The sequence below is a fragment of the Aspergillus thermomutatus genome (genome assembly GCF_002237265.1).
Source record: "Aspergillus thermomutatus strain HMR AF 39 chromosome Unknown NODE_67, whole genome shotgun sequence".
In the NCBI taxonomy this organism is placed as follows: domain Eukaryota; kingdom Fungi; phylum Ascomycota; class Eurotiomycetes; order Eurotiales; family Aspergillaceae; genus Aspergillus; species Aspergillus thermomutatus.
The window spans coordinates 74,591-87,814 of record NW_020798116.1 but is presented as its reverse complement, the minus strand read 5'-3'; the positions used below and the strand labels follow the sequence as shown (position 1 = coordinate 87,814).

General features: G+C 48.3%; 3 protein-coding genes across 3 annotated transcripts; 1 reads left to right on the top strand and 2 right to left on the bottom strand.

Annotated features, from left to right (window-relative positions):
* Positions 1-28: 28 nt before the first annotated feature.
* Positions 29-4,114, bottom strand: CDV56_107612 (uncharacterized protein; the record flags this gene model as incomplete). The annotated part of the gene is made up of 10 exons (XM_026761231.1): positions 29-303; positions 419-680; positions 741-1,076; positions 1,131-1,793; positions 1,898-2,617; positions 2,687-3,031; positions 3,092-3,252; positions 3,303-3,699; positions 3,761-3,800; positions 3,858-4,114. The coding sequence occupies 10 exons, from the start codon at positions 4,112-4,114 to the stop codon at positions 29-31; spliced, it is 3,456 nt and encodes a 1,151-aa protein (XP_026615412.1).
* Positions 4,115-5,583: 1,469 nt separating this feature from the next.
* Positions 5,584-9,961, bottom strand: CDV56_107365 (uncharacterized protein; the record flags this gene model as incomplete). Its single annotated transcript, XM_026760984.1, has 5 exons — positions 5,584-6,193; positions 6,247-6,843; positions 6,902-7,692; positions 7,957-8,940; positions 8,990-9,961. 5 exons carry the CDS (start codon positions 9,959-9,961, stop codon positions 5,584-5,586), a joined length of 3,954 nt encoding a protein of 1,317 aa, XP_026615411.1.
* Positions 9,962-10,677: 716 nt separating this feature from the next.
* CDV56_107216 (uncharacterized protein) lies at positions 10,678-13,051 on the top strand (the record flags this gene model as incomplete). The annotated part of the gene is made up of 8 exons (XM_026760835.1): positions 10,678-10,726; positions 10,781-10,893; positions 11,008-11,607; positions 11,650-11,665; positions 11,723-12,123; positions 12,184-12,326; positions 12,400-12,531; positions 12,670-13,051. 8 exons carry the CDS (start codon positions 10,678-10,680, stop codon positions 13,049-13,051), a joined length of 1,836 nt encoding a protein of 611 aa, XP_026615410.1.
* Between the last annotated feature and the right edge of the window lie 173 nt (positions 13,052-13,224).

The following is a 13,224-nucleotide window of genomic DNA, read 5'->3' as shown; positions in this document are numbered from 1 at the left end:
CGAAAAAGTGAGATACCCTTAACCCCATCTAATCTGTCTCCAGCAGCTTCCTAACTGCCTCAAACTCGTCACCAGAATCCTCGGACTCTACTTCCACGTTTCCAGTGTCAAGAAACAGCTTCACCAGTGCCTCATGCCCTTCTTTTGCGGCCCATGACAGAGGTGTCAAACCGTCTGAGTCATTGGAATCGACATCCACCTTTCCAGTGTCAAGAAGAAGTTTCACCACTGCCTCATGCCCTTCCTTTGAGGCCCATGACAGAGGTGTCATACCATCTGAGTCAACACGCCCGAGCCATGCCACTCGACGTGGTTAAGCCGAACCACTCATCTTAAACTAAATACTCCAGTCGTATCTGGTCCAAGAGATGCGCAATTCTGTGATGCAAATAATGACGACGATAGGACGGAGCAGTACCTCTCCAGGGAGATATCATGATTGCAAGGATGTCGTTAGCGTTATATGCCACTATCAGAACCACAGATACCACCACCACCGCGAAGGGAGCCGCAACCTGCCAAAACAGTGCCTGGCTTAACTCCATATTCCGAATATCCGCGGTGTTCATGCCCAGGTAGCTAGTCACGAAAGAAAGGGGGAGAAAGATGGTCGAGACAATGGTGAAGACGAGGATCGCTTTGCCATGGTCTTCCTGGATAATATCCACGCGTTGAACGATCTAGGTGATTGGTGAACTCAATTGAGACATTTATGGTGTCATAGAAAAAGGCATAAATACCTGTTTCTCTAGACGATCGACACGCTTGATCAGCTCCTCAAATATATCCTGCGTATCTTGCAGACGAGCCCGGATCTCCTGTAGCGTATTCCGGGTGGAAACATTGTTCACCGGCTTGCCATCAAGGGTGGGACCAAAAAGTAATTCAAAAGTTACAGGTGTGCGCTCCTCTTTGTCGATTTCAGAGCTTTCTCTGTCATCAGGAGAGTCTTCACACCCCTCTTCGATTAAATCGAGCTGGTCACTGATATTATCGCTGATTATCGTGAGCTCTTCCCGAAGCAAGTTAATGTCCAAGAGCAGGTTTTTGCTGGGTCTATTTCGGGCCTGCAGTTGCTACACGTGGCGGATAAAGTCAGCATATGTAAGAGGCCGAGCCGTAGAACCTACCAGGGAGTTTGTATAGGTTGCATATATTTCCTCGATGTCTAGTATAGGCATCGATTCACAGGTTGAATGGCCCCGCAGGACGGAATCCAAAATATGAGCGATTATCCTCCCACAGTCTATCTCGTTGTATGTTGACTCAGCCTCTTCAGAAAGGAACGTTGCGCAGCATTCGTGTTGTGCACGATCAAAATAAGACAAGATCAGATCTATATGTCTGTTCAGGTGCCTGGAGAAATCGTTTTGCTGGTCACTTGGCGCTGCGGTTGCAGTGACTTGGTCTTGTTCCTTAGGCGGCGTTATATGGTTCGTTTCTTCCCAGCTGTCTTGGATATCTGTCCCCTCAGTACTGCTCCTTGGTGACGATGGCTCCTCCATTTCTTTGGCCTTACCAAACTCGTCTTTTAAATTGGGTGGTCTGATCGGGTCCAGAAGTTGCTCCTTTCTACCGCCATCGTCATCCTGTTGGCTACGGTCACTTGCGCCCTTAATGTCTGTCATGAGACGAGATGCTTCGGCCGCTGAATCCGCGAGAAGCAACATGATCTGAACAAATGCGCGCATCATGGAATACGTGATATAAGAGTAGTCCGCACCAGATAGTCCGTCGTGTAGATTCTGAATCTGATGGATGAATTCGCCCCATGGGATGGAGAAGATGTCACACTGAAACAAGAACAGAGGATCGAGAGAACGTGACCGGAAAGTCTCAGTTTCGGCGCCAATTAGCTGCACGTTCTCACGCTAGACTCTCAGACGAGGAAACCTACCAGAAGCACAACATGTACTGCTGCCCACGCTTTGCCCTTGACAATACAATCATAGTCCTCGGCTATAAAACAATCCAGCAGGTCGCTCACGCGACGCACAAACGAGGAAATGAGAGAGAGGATGTGGTTATTCACGAGGTACCTGTCCCGTAAGATAATGATGTGTTTGTCTACATCGGACTTTGATTTTAGCGGCAGGTTATTGTAGTTCTTCGCAGAGCGAATGTCGTCAGTGAAAAGGATATCGCGGTGGGCGTGGGCGAGCAGAGATTTCATCCATTGGGTGGGCGTGGGTTCGTTCGCTGAGGATACTTGATGATGCGGATCGGGGCTTTTATTCAAAACTCTGTCTCCGAGTGGACGATCACTGTCCAGCGTATCACGGGCGCTCCAACCTGCGTTAGAGCCATCCTTGATAGGCCACATGAAGATGGGATTACTTCCCTTTCCCGCCACCACCTGAGAAGACCAATCTGTTGTTTCCCGATGCAGAGTAGTTTGTTTGGAGCGATGCGACTGCGATTTCTGCGTCTCAGCCTGGGACTTTGCCGCATCCAGGACGTATGCAGGTGGTCTGTAGTACGGATCCTCGATGTCCGCGGGGTTCTGGCGCAGAGGACCATCACTGGCCTCTGTGGCACGTAGTCGCCTCGTATGGTCGTAGAGAAATTTTAGATCCAGCTCCGTAACAGGTTGGGCAATAATGAGAAGCTTTCGTTCCTGGAAGAGAGATTTACCGGTCAGACTATTCGATGACTAACGTAGTACGTTATAGAAATCACCACTTACCCCAGAATCCCAGTGATAAGGTATATTGTAATCTTCCAGTGTCCTTGGACTAAGGATTTCGACCCTAGCTCTGGGCCAGAACGCGGTGGCGTCAGTCTTCGATGTGTCCGAGGAGTATTTTCCTTCAAGCGGAATAGGAATTGTTAACCGTTTGGAGGACTCTGGCTCTCTAGGAAACGCGAGGATAGACAGTAGCTCATTGTCCGAGTGCGATTGCAATAGCGACCGCCAGCGATGCGCATCGATGAGGCTACCATCGCTCTGGAGTCTGTATACCCAGTTTCCAGCGTCTCTGCGCGCGTCCTGAAGGCGTTTTACCTTGTTCTGCACTCGGGATAAGAATTTCTGCTTCTGTTAATTGTTTCCCTTCGCAATTTCATAGGAAGTGAAAGGGACGAGACTTACAAACCACGAACTACACTGGGCGCGCTCGATGCAGAATGCAAAGACCCAATTGGTGGTTATCCGGATTGTGGGAGGGAACGGGTCCCTTCCAATTGTACGTGTGGCGATCAGTGATCTCTGGCCGTCAAAGGGAGGGGTGGGCGACCATGTTGCGATGAATTCTGAGATTCATTACCAGAATGAAGAAGAAAAAACATGACTGGGAACCCACTATCGCCGATACTCAAGAGCCAGAGTTTGGGCACATGAATGATTTGAGTGATGCGATTGTACAATCGTCGAATTGCTTGCTGATGCTCACGGGCCATGGAAGAATCGAGGTGATAGGCCGACTGAACCAGAGGCTGTGTCCAGTGAGCTCTTGGGTGAAGAGGGTCGTTCCGTTTCGCGGCGTTCTGCAGCATGAAATAAGGAATGGCCATGAAACTGAGCTGAGTTTTCTTTTCGTGTCCAGGGAGTTGAGCCTCTAAAATTGCCAACGCAAATGTTCGGAGCTTTTTACCCTGAAACGATGACCGCTCATGGGAAGACGACAAGCGCTTGATAAAATAGGACAAGTCGCCAGTCTCTTCATGTTTATCGAGTCCGTACGCCTCCAGGGCGCGGGTCTGAAGTGCATGACGATTGCCGGATAAGTATCAGTGTGGGAGAGCCAGCCATAGTACGCACCAGCAAAACGTCTAATTCGATCCCCTCAACTGATAGGTGCCTTGCGAAAACATGGCCATCAGTGTGATCGGTATATGTCCCAGCACGGGTCTCTTACATCCACCGTAGATGCTTAGGCTGCTGTAAATCACTCGCCCAGTCGATGCTTTTGATTCCCAAGAGAATGCGCGCGTCGCTGTCCGAAGGGGATTGGTCTTCGGCGGTGGCTTCAATTGAGAAAAGAGTGGGGGATGCAGTGATTCGATCTGTAATCAGTTTCCCCTGCCGTAAACGCCGCGTGTGCCCGAACAGCTCCTCCTGGAGATCCTCGCTAACCCATTGCTTAATGATGATGAAGTCGCCATCTGCCTGCATTTTTATCTTGTGTTAACCCGAGTACTCGAATCGCTCGAAAGCTGCAGTTGCTAAGGAATCACCTACTTCGTCCCAGTCCTAGGGAAGTTGGTATGCGATCAAAGTGTCAGGTAGTAAGTGCCGCCGATGAACTTTCACCCAACGCATCGGCTCGGGCTCTTCATGTTTGAGCCGGTTTTGCTTGTCTAGTATGATCTTGATATGGTCATCGGGGTAGCCAGCAGCGGCGAACTCTTCGGTCACGGCGTAGTTTAATAGGGTATCATGATCCATATCTCGGAGTTCAATTATTGTCCAAATGGTAATTAGTGAGTGTTGAATGTTGGATACTAGTACAATGATGGGGACAAAGTCGCTTTTGAGATGCCTGCATCGGGCCCCGCTTTTCAAGAGCGTGTGGCTGGAGAGATTCGTGTTATCCCTGCCGTGGAAGTACCCTTAACTGCAGTATAGTCCTCTTAAATGCTTTTGTATGGTACATGCTAGTGATCGAAATGGACGGGGACGAAGCTCTAATTTTCTAATTTATCAGAACTAGCAAGCATGGTCACTACGGAACCCCGCGCCAGGCTACGTGGCCCCAACTGAGGCAAAAGACCTACTATGATTTGACTCATGCCTGGCTTCCATATATATATCTTTAAGCCTTACTGCAAGCCTCTAACATTAACATATATTTAACATAATTCTTAACATGCTCAACATATACATAACAACATCCAATACAATGAGATATCTGGCTATGCTTCATCAAACTGCAACTGCCATCTAAATTTTCATTAAATTATAGTGTTGCTCCCTGCTTTCAAGCTTTATCACATAATAGTTCAGTAGACTCTGGCTTACAGAATCACTTTCTTAACTAATACTTTACAGACTGATTAACCATGCTGGTCACTAACCACTATGTCAAGCATGTCTAGCAGACCTAAGGAATTATATTCCTTTTAGCTTTTATAGAACACTCATCCACCTCCTCTAGCAGATATCTTCTATTATAATTAGAGTTATTTGTTACAACGCAATCCCAGGGACTATCAGCTGTGGTGTTGCCAATGTTCAGTGAAATTTACAACTGCATTGCGATGTTGGGATCAGTACAACTCCGCGAGAAGCCGTCTCCGTGACTGCCATCGAATGTTTTCTTTCTCATTACTATTTTGCAGGCGTTGATGAAGTTAACTGAGAAGATGACTGTAGTTAGTAACTGGTTCTCGCAGATGTGCAAATTATATGGGGAGAATTTTGGTGTTATGAAGGAACTGGGTATGATGCGCCTGTAGGATTGTCGGGTATACCATTCAAATTTGTCCCAGTAAATAGATTTATTTTTCTCCAGAATTTAGGCAAGCTTGGTTTTTACAGCTAGAAAGCTTCAGGTTTCTGATGGATGCGGAAAACTGCCAGCTCGCCGGCTGATTACGTGACTGGCAAGTTTTAGTTAATCCAGATGATTCCTACCACATCGTTCATCCGTCCGCATGTTCCTTGACCATCTTTTCATGTCTGTCCGAGTGTGAGCGATACTCCGTGATGTGCATGTCCTTTGATCGTAGAACCAGCTGAAGTTCTGATTGTTCAGATGCCAGCAATTGATCCTTGCCACCCCAAGCAATCGAAGCCCTCGGTACGAAAACCTCCTCTAGCGCATCCTCATAGTCAGATTCCGAATCGTCGATAATCACCGGGCTGACAGGGTCCAGATCGGATACTTCGGGAATACCATGAATCTCTAATATACCGTCCACGATCTCAACTGGTACCTGAAGAACTGTAGCGAATATCCCATGGGCAGCGGGATGTTTGATTTCCAGGGAAGTTATTAATGACTCCGGCAGTTGCGTCGCGTAGCATATAAGTCTTTCATTTTCATCACGAGGAACGAAGATGCTCAATTTGCCGTTGAGATATTCCATATGTAGTCTGCTGTATGTTTGCAAACTTGTGCTGGAACCGGACAGCGAAATCAAGGTACATTTTCCGACGATATGCTCAGTTTCGTATACTACTGCCTTCCGAAAAGTGTCGTATAATTCGCGAGCAGCACTTACATTTCCGCCGTTGTAGTGGGCGATGCATCTTAAAAAGTTTAGCCGTAAGTCTCGCAAAATCAATTACGTGGAGAAACGTACCTAGACAAACCTGATGATCTTTGACGGAAGTCAGTCGTAAGATGCAGTGAGGTCTGCGAAGGCATTTCCGAGACACTGGTTTTCCTTGCTGCGCAAATGGAAATGAAGCGGTTTTCTAGCCCCAGAGATTTCAAGAGTGGAGCTAATTCACGGACTTCTGCCAGGTGAAACTGAACCGTTGGCACCTTTCCATAGAATAGCATAGGCCAGCCGTCCCTATCAATGATAAAGAAATCGGATGTTACGGATCCCCAGTAGAATTCGTCCTCGGTGCCCTCGATTGGCAGGAAATTGATAACCTTGAGCCAAATCAAGTCAGACATCGTTGGTTCGAGGCTGTTGATATGGCACAGAGCCTCAATAACCTCAGTGACACTTCCTTTGTCCTTGCAAAGATCCTGAATACGGCTGATATAACAAGGTATGGAAGGTGGCTGGACCTGGAGGTCCTCAACAAAAAAGCTCTCCATATCTGGATAGACATCACTTATGCCGATTTTATCCCCGGTTGAAAATGATGCCCAGATGCATTGTTGAGGTGCATACCACCGCTTTGAGCTTGGTACATATATCATCTCGTATAGATGAAATTGAGTCCTAATCATTGAGCCACTGTCAGAGGGCGTTTAGGCACCGGCCTGGAGTCTAGACTCACCGCAGACTGTTCCAATCCTCCTCATCTTCTATATCCTCCATGATAGCCCGATATATCCTTCGCGTCTCTTCTATCAAGCTAACCCCAACATCCTGTAAGTGCATTAATTCTGTCATATAGGTTCCCCAGTCCGCTTCCTGCACATCGAGTGTGCCTAGGAATAGGCCTCGTATTTTCGAGTCGCTCGCATATTCCTCATGGTACGCAAGAGCGTACACAGTCCGCAACCACGAGGGACCATGCCAAACGCATTGATCGAGACACACTAACTTCGCACCGTCACCGCTATTCGGAATATAGACGGTCTTCTCGTCGTCGAAAAATTCCCAGTGTACGTCAGAAAAGCACAGGCCATCGTCAAATAATCTGTCAGATATCCATCTGTATAATTCGAAAAAATGCGGTTTGGCGTCCTCCAATGTCATGATGGATAGCAAGCGATATTTAACGACCTTTATAAATGTCGCCGCTCCATTACCGGACACACCAAGCTCTCGGAGAAATCCCCATTCCTGCTCACTACCCAGGCCCCAGATCCCCGGTAGTTTGAGAAAGTTGATGTTCAATGTGGTGGACACGGCCTCAACCAGGTTACAAAACTCTGGGATGGGAAAGTAGCATTCATCAAGCCTCGCCAGTCCATTTGACGTCGGGACTTTCGCTCCCTTGATAGCGGACGCAATGAGCGGTTCTTCTTTTATCTCTGTTCCGTATGTGTCCCAATACCTTGCCAAGGTACCAAGAAGAATGTCCGGATGGTGGGATATTATTGCGTTGAATAGATCAGAAACCTGTTTACGGTTGTCCCAGTGTGTCAACCGGGGAACTCGCCGTATTATCCCTTGCTGTTCCAGCCATATTCTCCACGTATCATTGGCAATGTGCGTTTTGCTTATGAGATTTGGATAGAGAAAGGTAGGGTGCAACAGAGGAAGGCGTGGGCTAAATAAAGAGCCTGAGTCCAATCTTTTTGCAATAGCTTCCGTTCCGTAGGCACCATCCGTTCTGACGTATACATCGGAGGGAATATACATAGGACAAGAGTCCCTGCATACCGGTCTCCTCAGACAGTGCTCATCAAAAATCATAAGGCAAGGCGTCTTCAGGCGATCGTCTTTGGCACAGCTGTCATAGACGTAGCATAGAATGTGCATAAAGTCAGCTATAAGATTCCTAGCGGTCGGCACAAAGGAGGTGGCATGGCTGTGGCGGGTGATTAGCCCCATGACCTGTTCAGGACTTGCACGTCGAACCCCAAGGAGACGAAATAGTTCTTTTTGGTCGTTGTCCCTGACTACTTCCTCTGAAACAGTCAAAATATCAAGACATTTCGGAATGTCATTGCCGTTGGTGTCTGTCGGAAAGTAGACAGCATCGTTTGCAAAAGCCAAATCGGCTTCAGATCTTATCAAATTTAGGTCGTTGCCTCGAACGAAAGAGCCGTTGCTCAATTCAATAAGCGGAATGTTCCTTATCTCAGTTGCCAAAGTGTTATTGGGATCCCTCTTTAGCCACACTATTAGCAGTCGTAGGATAAGCGATATCCGTTCCTTTTGTAAGTTGGAACTCGGCAGCAGGCGCAAAGGTTTTGTCAGTATCGGTTTGAGTCTTTCCAGGACTTCATGGTCCGAGACCTCTTGGAGGCCTAGAGGCTTCAGACAATCGAGGTAGGCACTGTATTGTGTAGAGAGGTAATGTTCGTCATCAGAAGCTCCGAACAAGGGCTCGTTATCTCCGCCATAATGCTCCGGGGAAAGGTAGCGAAGTGAAGACAGGCTTTCTAGAACGCCGTTCTGACTCTGAAAAACGGGGGCCTCTCGGAGGTTTTCAATTAACCCTTGAACTGTTTTATGCCAAGCTGGTGAGACAACACTCTGTTTGGGAATGTACTGGACCCATTCGTAAGGCATGGAGTGATTTTGACAGAAGGAAACGGCACGACAGAAGGAATCGATGACACAATTTTGTAATAATGTAGAAGTATCGATGTCGGTATTTCTCACGGGCTCGAACTTCGTCACCGTCGCACAAACAACGAACTATAAGGTTAGCAGCCTACTTGCAGATGGCACCAATTGAACCGCATACACTGAATTCCTTTCCACTAATAGGAAAAGCGAATGAACCAACAATATGGTAAGCCTTTCGAGATCGTATGACGGGCCTTGAATGTTCATCGATAGGAAACAATAGCGCCGTATTATCGGACGAAAACGGCGGAATGGTTGGCTTGTATAGGAGGAAGCACTCCGTTGATGAAGAGGATGTAAAAAGACCCGGATCTGTTTTGGTGACCTCCAGGATACCTTCTCGCACTTGGAACTCGTATGTTAGTCGTGCTAATTGGAAGTTTCCTAGACGGGTAATGAAAACAAATTTCTTGCACATAGGTTGGCGAGCGTCATCAGGATCGAGCAGCACGAAACCGTTGTTTGCGATATCCCTAAACTCATGCACCCATTTATCAAATCCCTTCGGCAGAGCAGGGTACAAAATTATCCTGGTGCGCACTCCTTCGGGCAAGGATGCCGGGTCTTTGTTTACGGGGGTTGTAAATCCAAGCCTGTCACCGGGACTTCGAGGCCCAAGGGCGAAGGAAAACGGACCTGACTGTACATGGGCTTCCCTGGCAATTCTAAATGTATATAGAAGAACTGTGTCATACAGGTTGCTGGTTTGGTAGCTGGGGACGTAAGGAGAACGGCCCTCAGAAAGCTGCACGATGTCGCTTTTCAGGAACCCATCGTCATTGGTGTCGATAATCATACGGTCCGGAGACACATCTAAAGAAAAATAGGGTTCTTTTCCTTGCTTCTTTGCCCAATTGTAGTGCAACGAGCGGGCGCTGGAGATCAACTGGAACACAACATCCCTTCTAACATCCGGTGTGTCGCATGGCGTCCATGGGTGCCGAATTCTTCCAAGCTGATTGCGAACCCTGTGCAGCGCTTTTATAACAGCAGGCGGCGTTGCGGCTCGATCTTCGTCAGTGATGATACCATTCCTTTGGGCAATCTCATCCACGATTTGTCGAGCTTGCTCGCAGGTAAGTTCCGCCATCTTTTCAAACTGAACGAGCTCAGTAAAACCTTGCCGTGCGAGGTAGAAAAGAGAACAAAAGATGTGAAAGAAGAAATGCTCTTGGGGATTCTCAGTGAGCGCCCCTGAAGGGCCCCAAACCCCGGCGCCTACTTGCTTGACATTATTCCCTTTTTGTATTGCGGCGCAGTGAACTAACATTGATTATTAATATGATAATAAAATCCAAGAGGCTAGTTTCTTATACCCTTGCAGAGCTGAGCTCACTACATTAGAGTGAAAAAAGTACTTAGGACACTTGAAAAGGGTTAGTGTAATGTATTTGACCGCTGATTTTATGGAGTTCAATCTGCCAGATCAAAAAGACAGTATAGGTCGGTACGGTCCGCATTTTGGTACTGTGGTACTATTCTCCAAGTAGTGGGTACAATATAGAATAAAATGACTTCATTGGGCAGCGAACTGCAGTAACTAAGATACAGGAATTATTATTGAGATAGAAAAGATGAGGTCCGAAGCCACTATCCCCTTAACTGTCAGGATTCCGTCCCGTTTAGGTTTAGCGTCCCGACTTAGTCAGCCTATATATAGTTGGCCCCTGAGCCATCCTAATTGGACACTTTGCGCTTCCCGATTCTCTCATTAACCTGATTAGGGCCAGGTGATGATCACATGACATATCTGCAGGTGGCTGACCAGATAACGATGCATCCTCAACCGAAAAAGGGCAAGAGTTTATGGATATTCTCATAGTAACAGTAACAGTGATCGTGGTCGCAATACCCGGTATGCCCTGCTTTCTTAGATCACTTTTCGATGACGTCTGTTGATGCCTTACAGAGGGACTACCGCTGGCCGTGACCCTCGCCCTAGCGTTTGCGACGGCCCGCATGCTCAAGGAAAATAATCTTGTGCGGCAGCTCCGTGCGTGCGAAACGATGGGAAACGCCACCGTCATTTGTTCGGATAAAGCAGGGACATTGACGCAGAACAGGATGACAGTGGTAGCGGGCTTCTTGAGTACCTGTGAATCGTTCGGCCGACTGCCAGTGGAGAATGTATATTAGCCGCAGCACGCCGCCATCTCGGGAGTAACGCAGAGATACCTGGTCGCCTTGAAGGTTCTACTGGTCAAGAGCCTCGTGGTCAACTCAACAGCATTCGAGGAGCAGCGTGAGAATGAAAAGGTCTTTGTCGGAAATAACACGGAGATTGCACTTCTTCGGCTCGCACAGACATGTCTTGGTGTGGAAGATGTGTTGACTGAGCGAGAGAGAAGCAAAATAGAACAGGTCTATCCATTTGACTCGGTACGCAAGGCGATGGCGGTCGTGTATTGCTCGGAAACAGGGCATCGATTGCTGGTCAAGGGAGCAGCAGAGGTCGTCCTCGGTGCGTGCACTGAAGTAGCACTTCCAGGATCATCGGACGAAACATCATTAGCCAGAGCTGAGATGTCGGCTAAGGATAGGCGGACGATACATGAGCAAATCAATGTCTTCGCCCGAGCCTCGCTACGGACTATCGGAATTGCATATCGCGAGCTCGAACACTGGGGTTCTGGGCGGACTGGAGACCATGAGAAGGGTGCCCTGGATTTCGACACACTGTTCAATGATCTGATCTGGATTGGAGCGTTTGGCATCCACGATCCGCTGAGGCCCGAAGTTTCCGAAGCCATCCGCAAGTGCCACATGGCGGGAGTCTAGGTCAAGATGGTCACTGGTGAGTCGGTGCAGTGTCCATGATCAGGAACATGGAAGTACTAAATAAACGTACAAGGTGACAATATCAACACGGCGTTATCCATCGCCGTCTCCTGCGGAATCAAGACGGACAATGGCATCGCAATGGAAGGGCCCGACCTGCGGAAGCTGACTGAGGAGCAGCTGGATACGATTATTCCACGACTGCAGGTCCTGGCTCGCTCTTCCCCCAGTGATAAGCAGCTCCTCGTAGAGCGTCTCAAGCGACTTGGTGAGACGGTGGCTGTGACAGGCGACGGGACCAACGACGGGCCAGCGCTCAAGGCCGCCGATGTAGGTTTCTTGATGGGCCTGAGTGGGACTGAGGTGGCGCGTGAAGCAAGTTCTATAGTTCTACTCAACGATAACTTTCGTTCGATCGTTACTGCCATTTCCTGGGGCTGGTGCGTCAATGATGCCGTGGCCAAGTTTCTGCAGGTAATCTTGGTCCTGGTGCTATGTCTACTTTCCTAGGTTCATCCATCTTGTTGACAAAAGACAGTTCAACTCATAGTCAACATCACCGCTGTCTGTCTGACCGTCGTGACGGCTATCTACAGCAGCTCTAACGAAAGCGTCTTTAAGGCAGTCCAGTTGCTGTGGCTCAATCTGATTATGGACACCTTTGCCGCCCTGGCCCTGTAAGACTCCCCTGGTTGTAGCACCATGGTGGTGATGGGGAGAGAGTACTGAACAACCTGCCTTGTCTACTAGAGCGACGGACCCTCCTACCGAAGAGATCTTACAGCGACCCCCGAGGCCACGGAGCGCGCCGTTGTTCACGTTGACCATGTGGAAGCTGATGCTGGGGCAATTGATCTACAAACTAGCCCTCTGTTTCACACTGTACTTTGCAGGCGACAAGATCTTCAACTATAATACTGAGATTTACCAGCAGCAGCTCGAACTTAACATAATCATCTTTAACTCCTTCGTTTGGATGCAGATCTTCAATGAGCTGAACTGTCGCTGACTGGACAACAGGTTCAATATCTTCCAGGGTATTCTGAAAAATAGATGGTTTATGGTGATCAACGCCTTGATGGTTGGTGGACAGGTGCTTATCATCTTCGTCGGAGGTGCAGCGTTCGGTGTCACCAGGCTGAATGGCTCGCAATGGGCGATATGTATTGGATGCGCCGCCTTCTGTATCCCTTGGGCCGCAGTGTTGAAGCTCATACCGGATCGGCATGTTGGCAGGCTTATGTCCATTGTCAGAATTGCCTTGGGGGTTCTGCTTGCTCCACTGAGACTGATGTATCGGGCTCTCACCCGAACCTTCGATGGCCTCTTTCGAAAAGTCCACGTTCGGAATGATGAAGAATGGAATGTCTCCCCAGCGGAGCTGATTCGCGTCCAACGATGACGGGATACTTGTTATATGCAAAGGGATTCCATGGATCGATAATTGGAAAAATTACCTTTCACAGGTAGCACATGCGAAATCATTCACACCAACCATTGAATCAGATAGAGGAAGTCTGGTATTAGAGGTACGGGACGGAGCATAAATAGTTCTCCCATCCAGGCTGATGACAG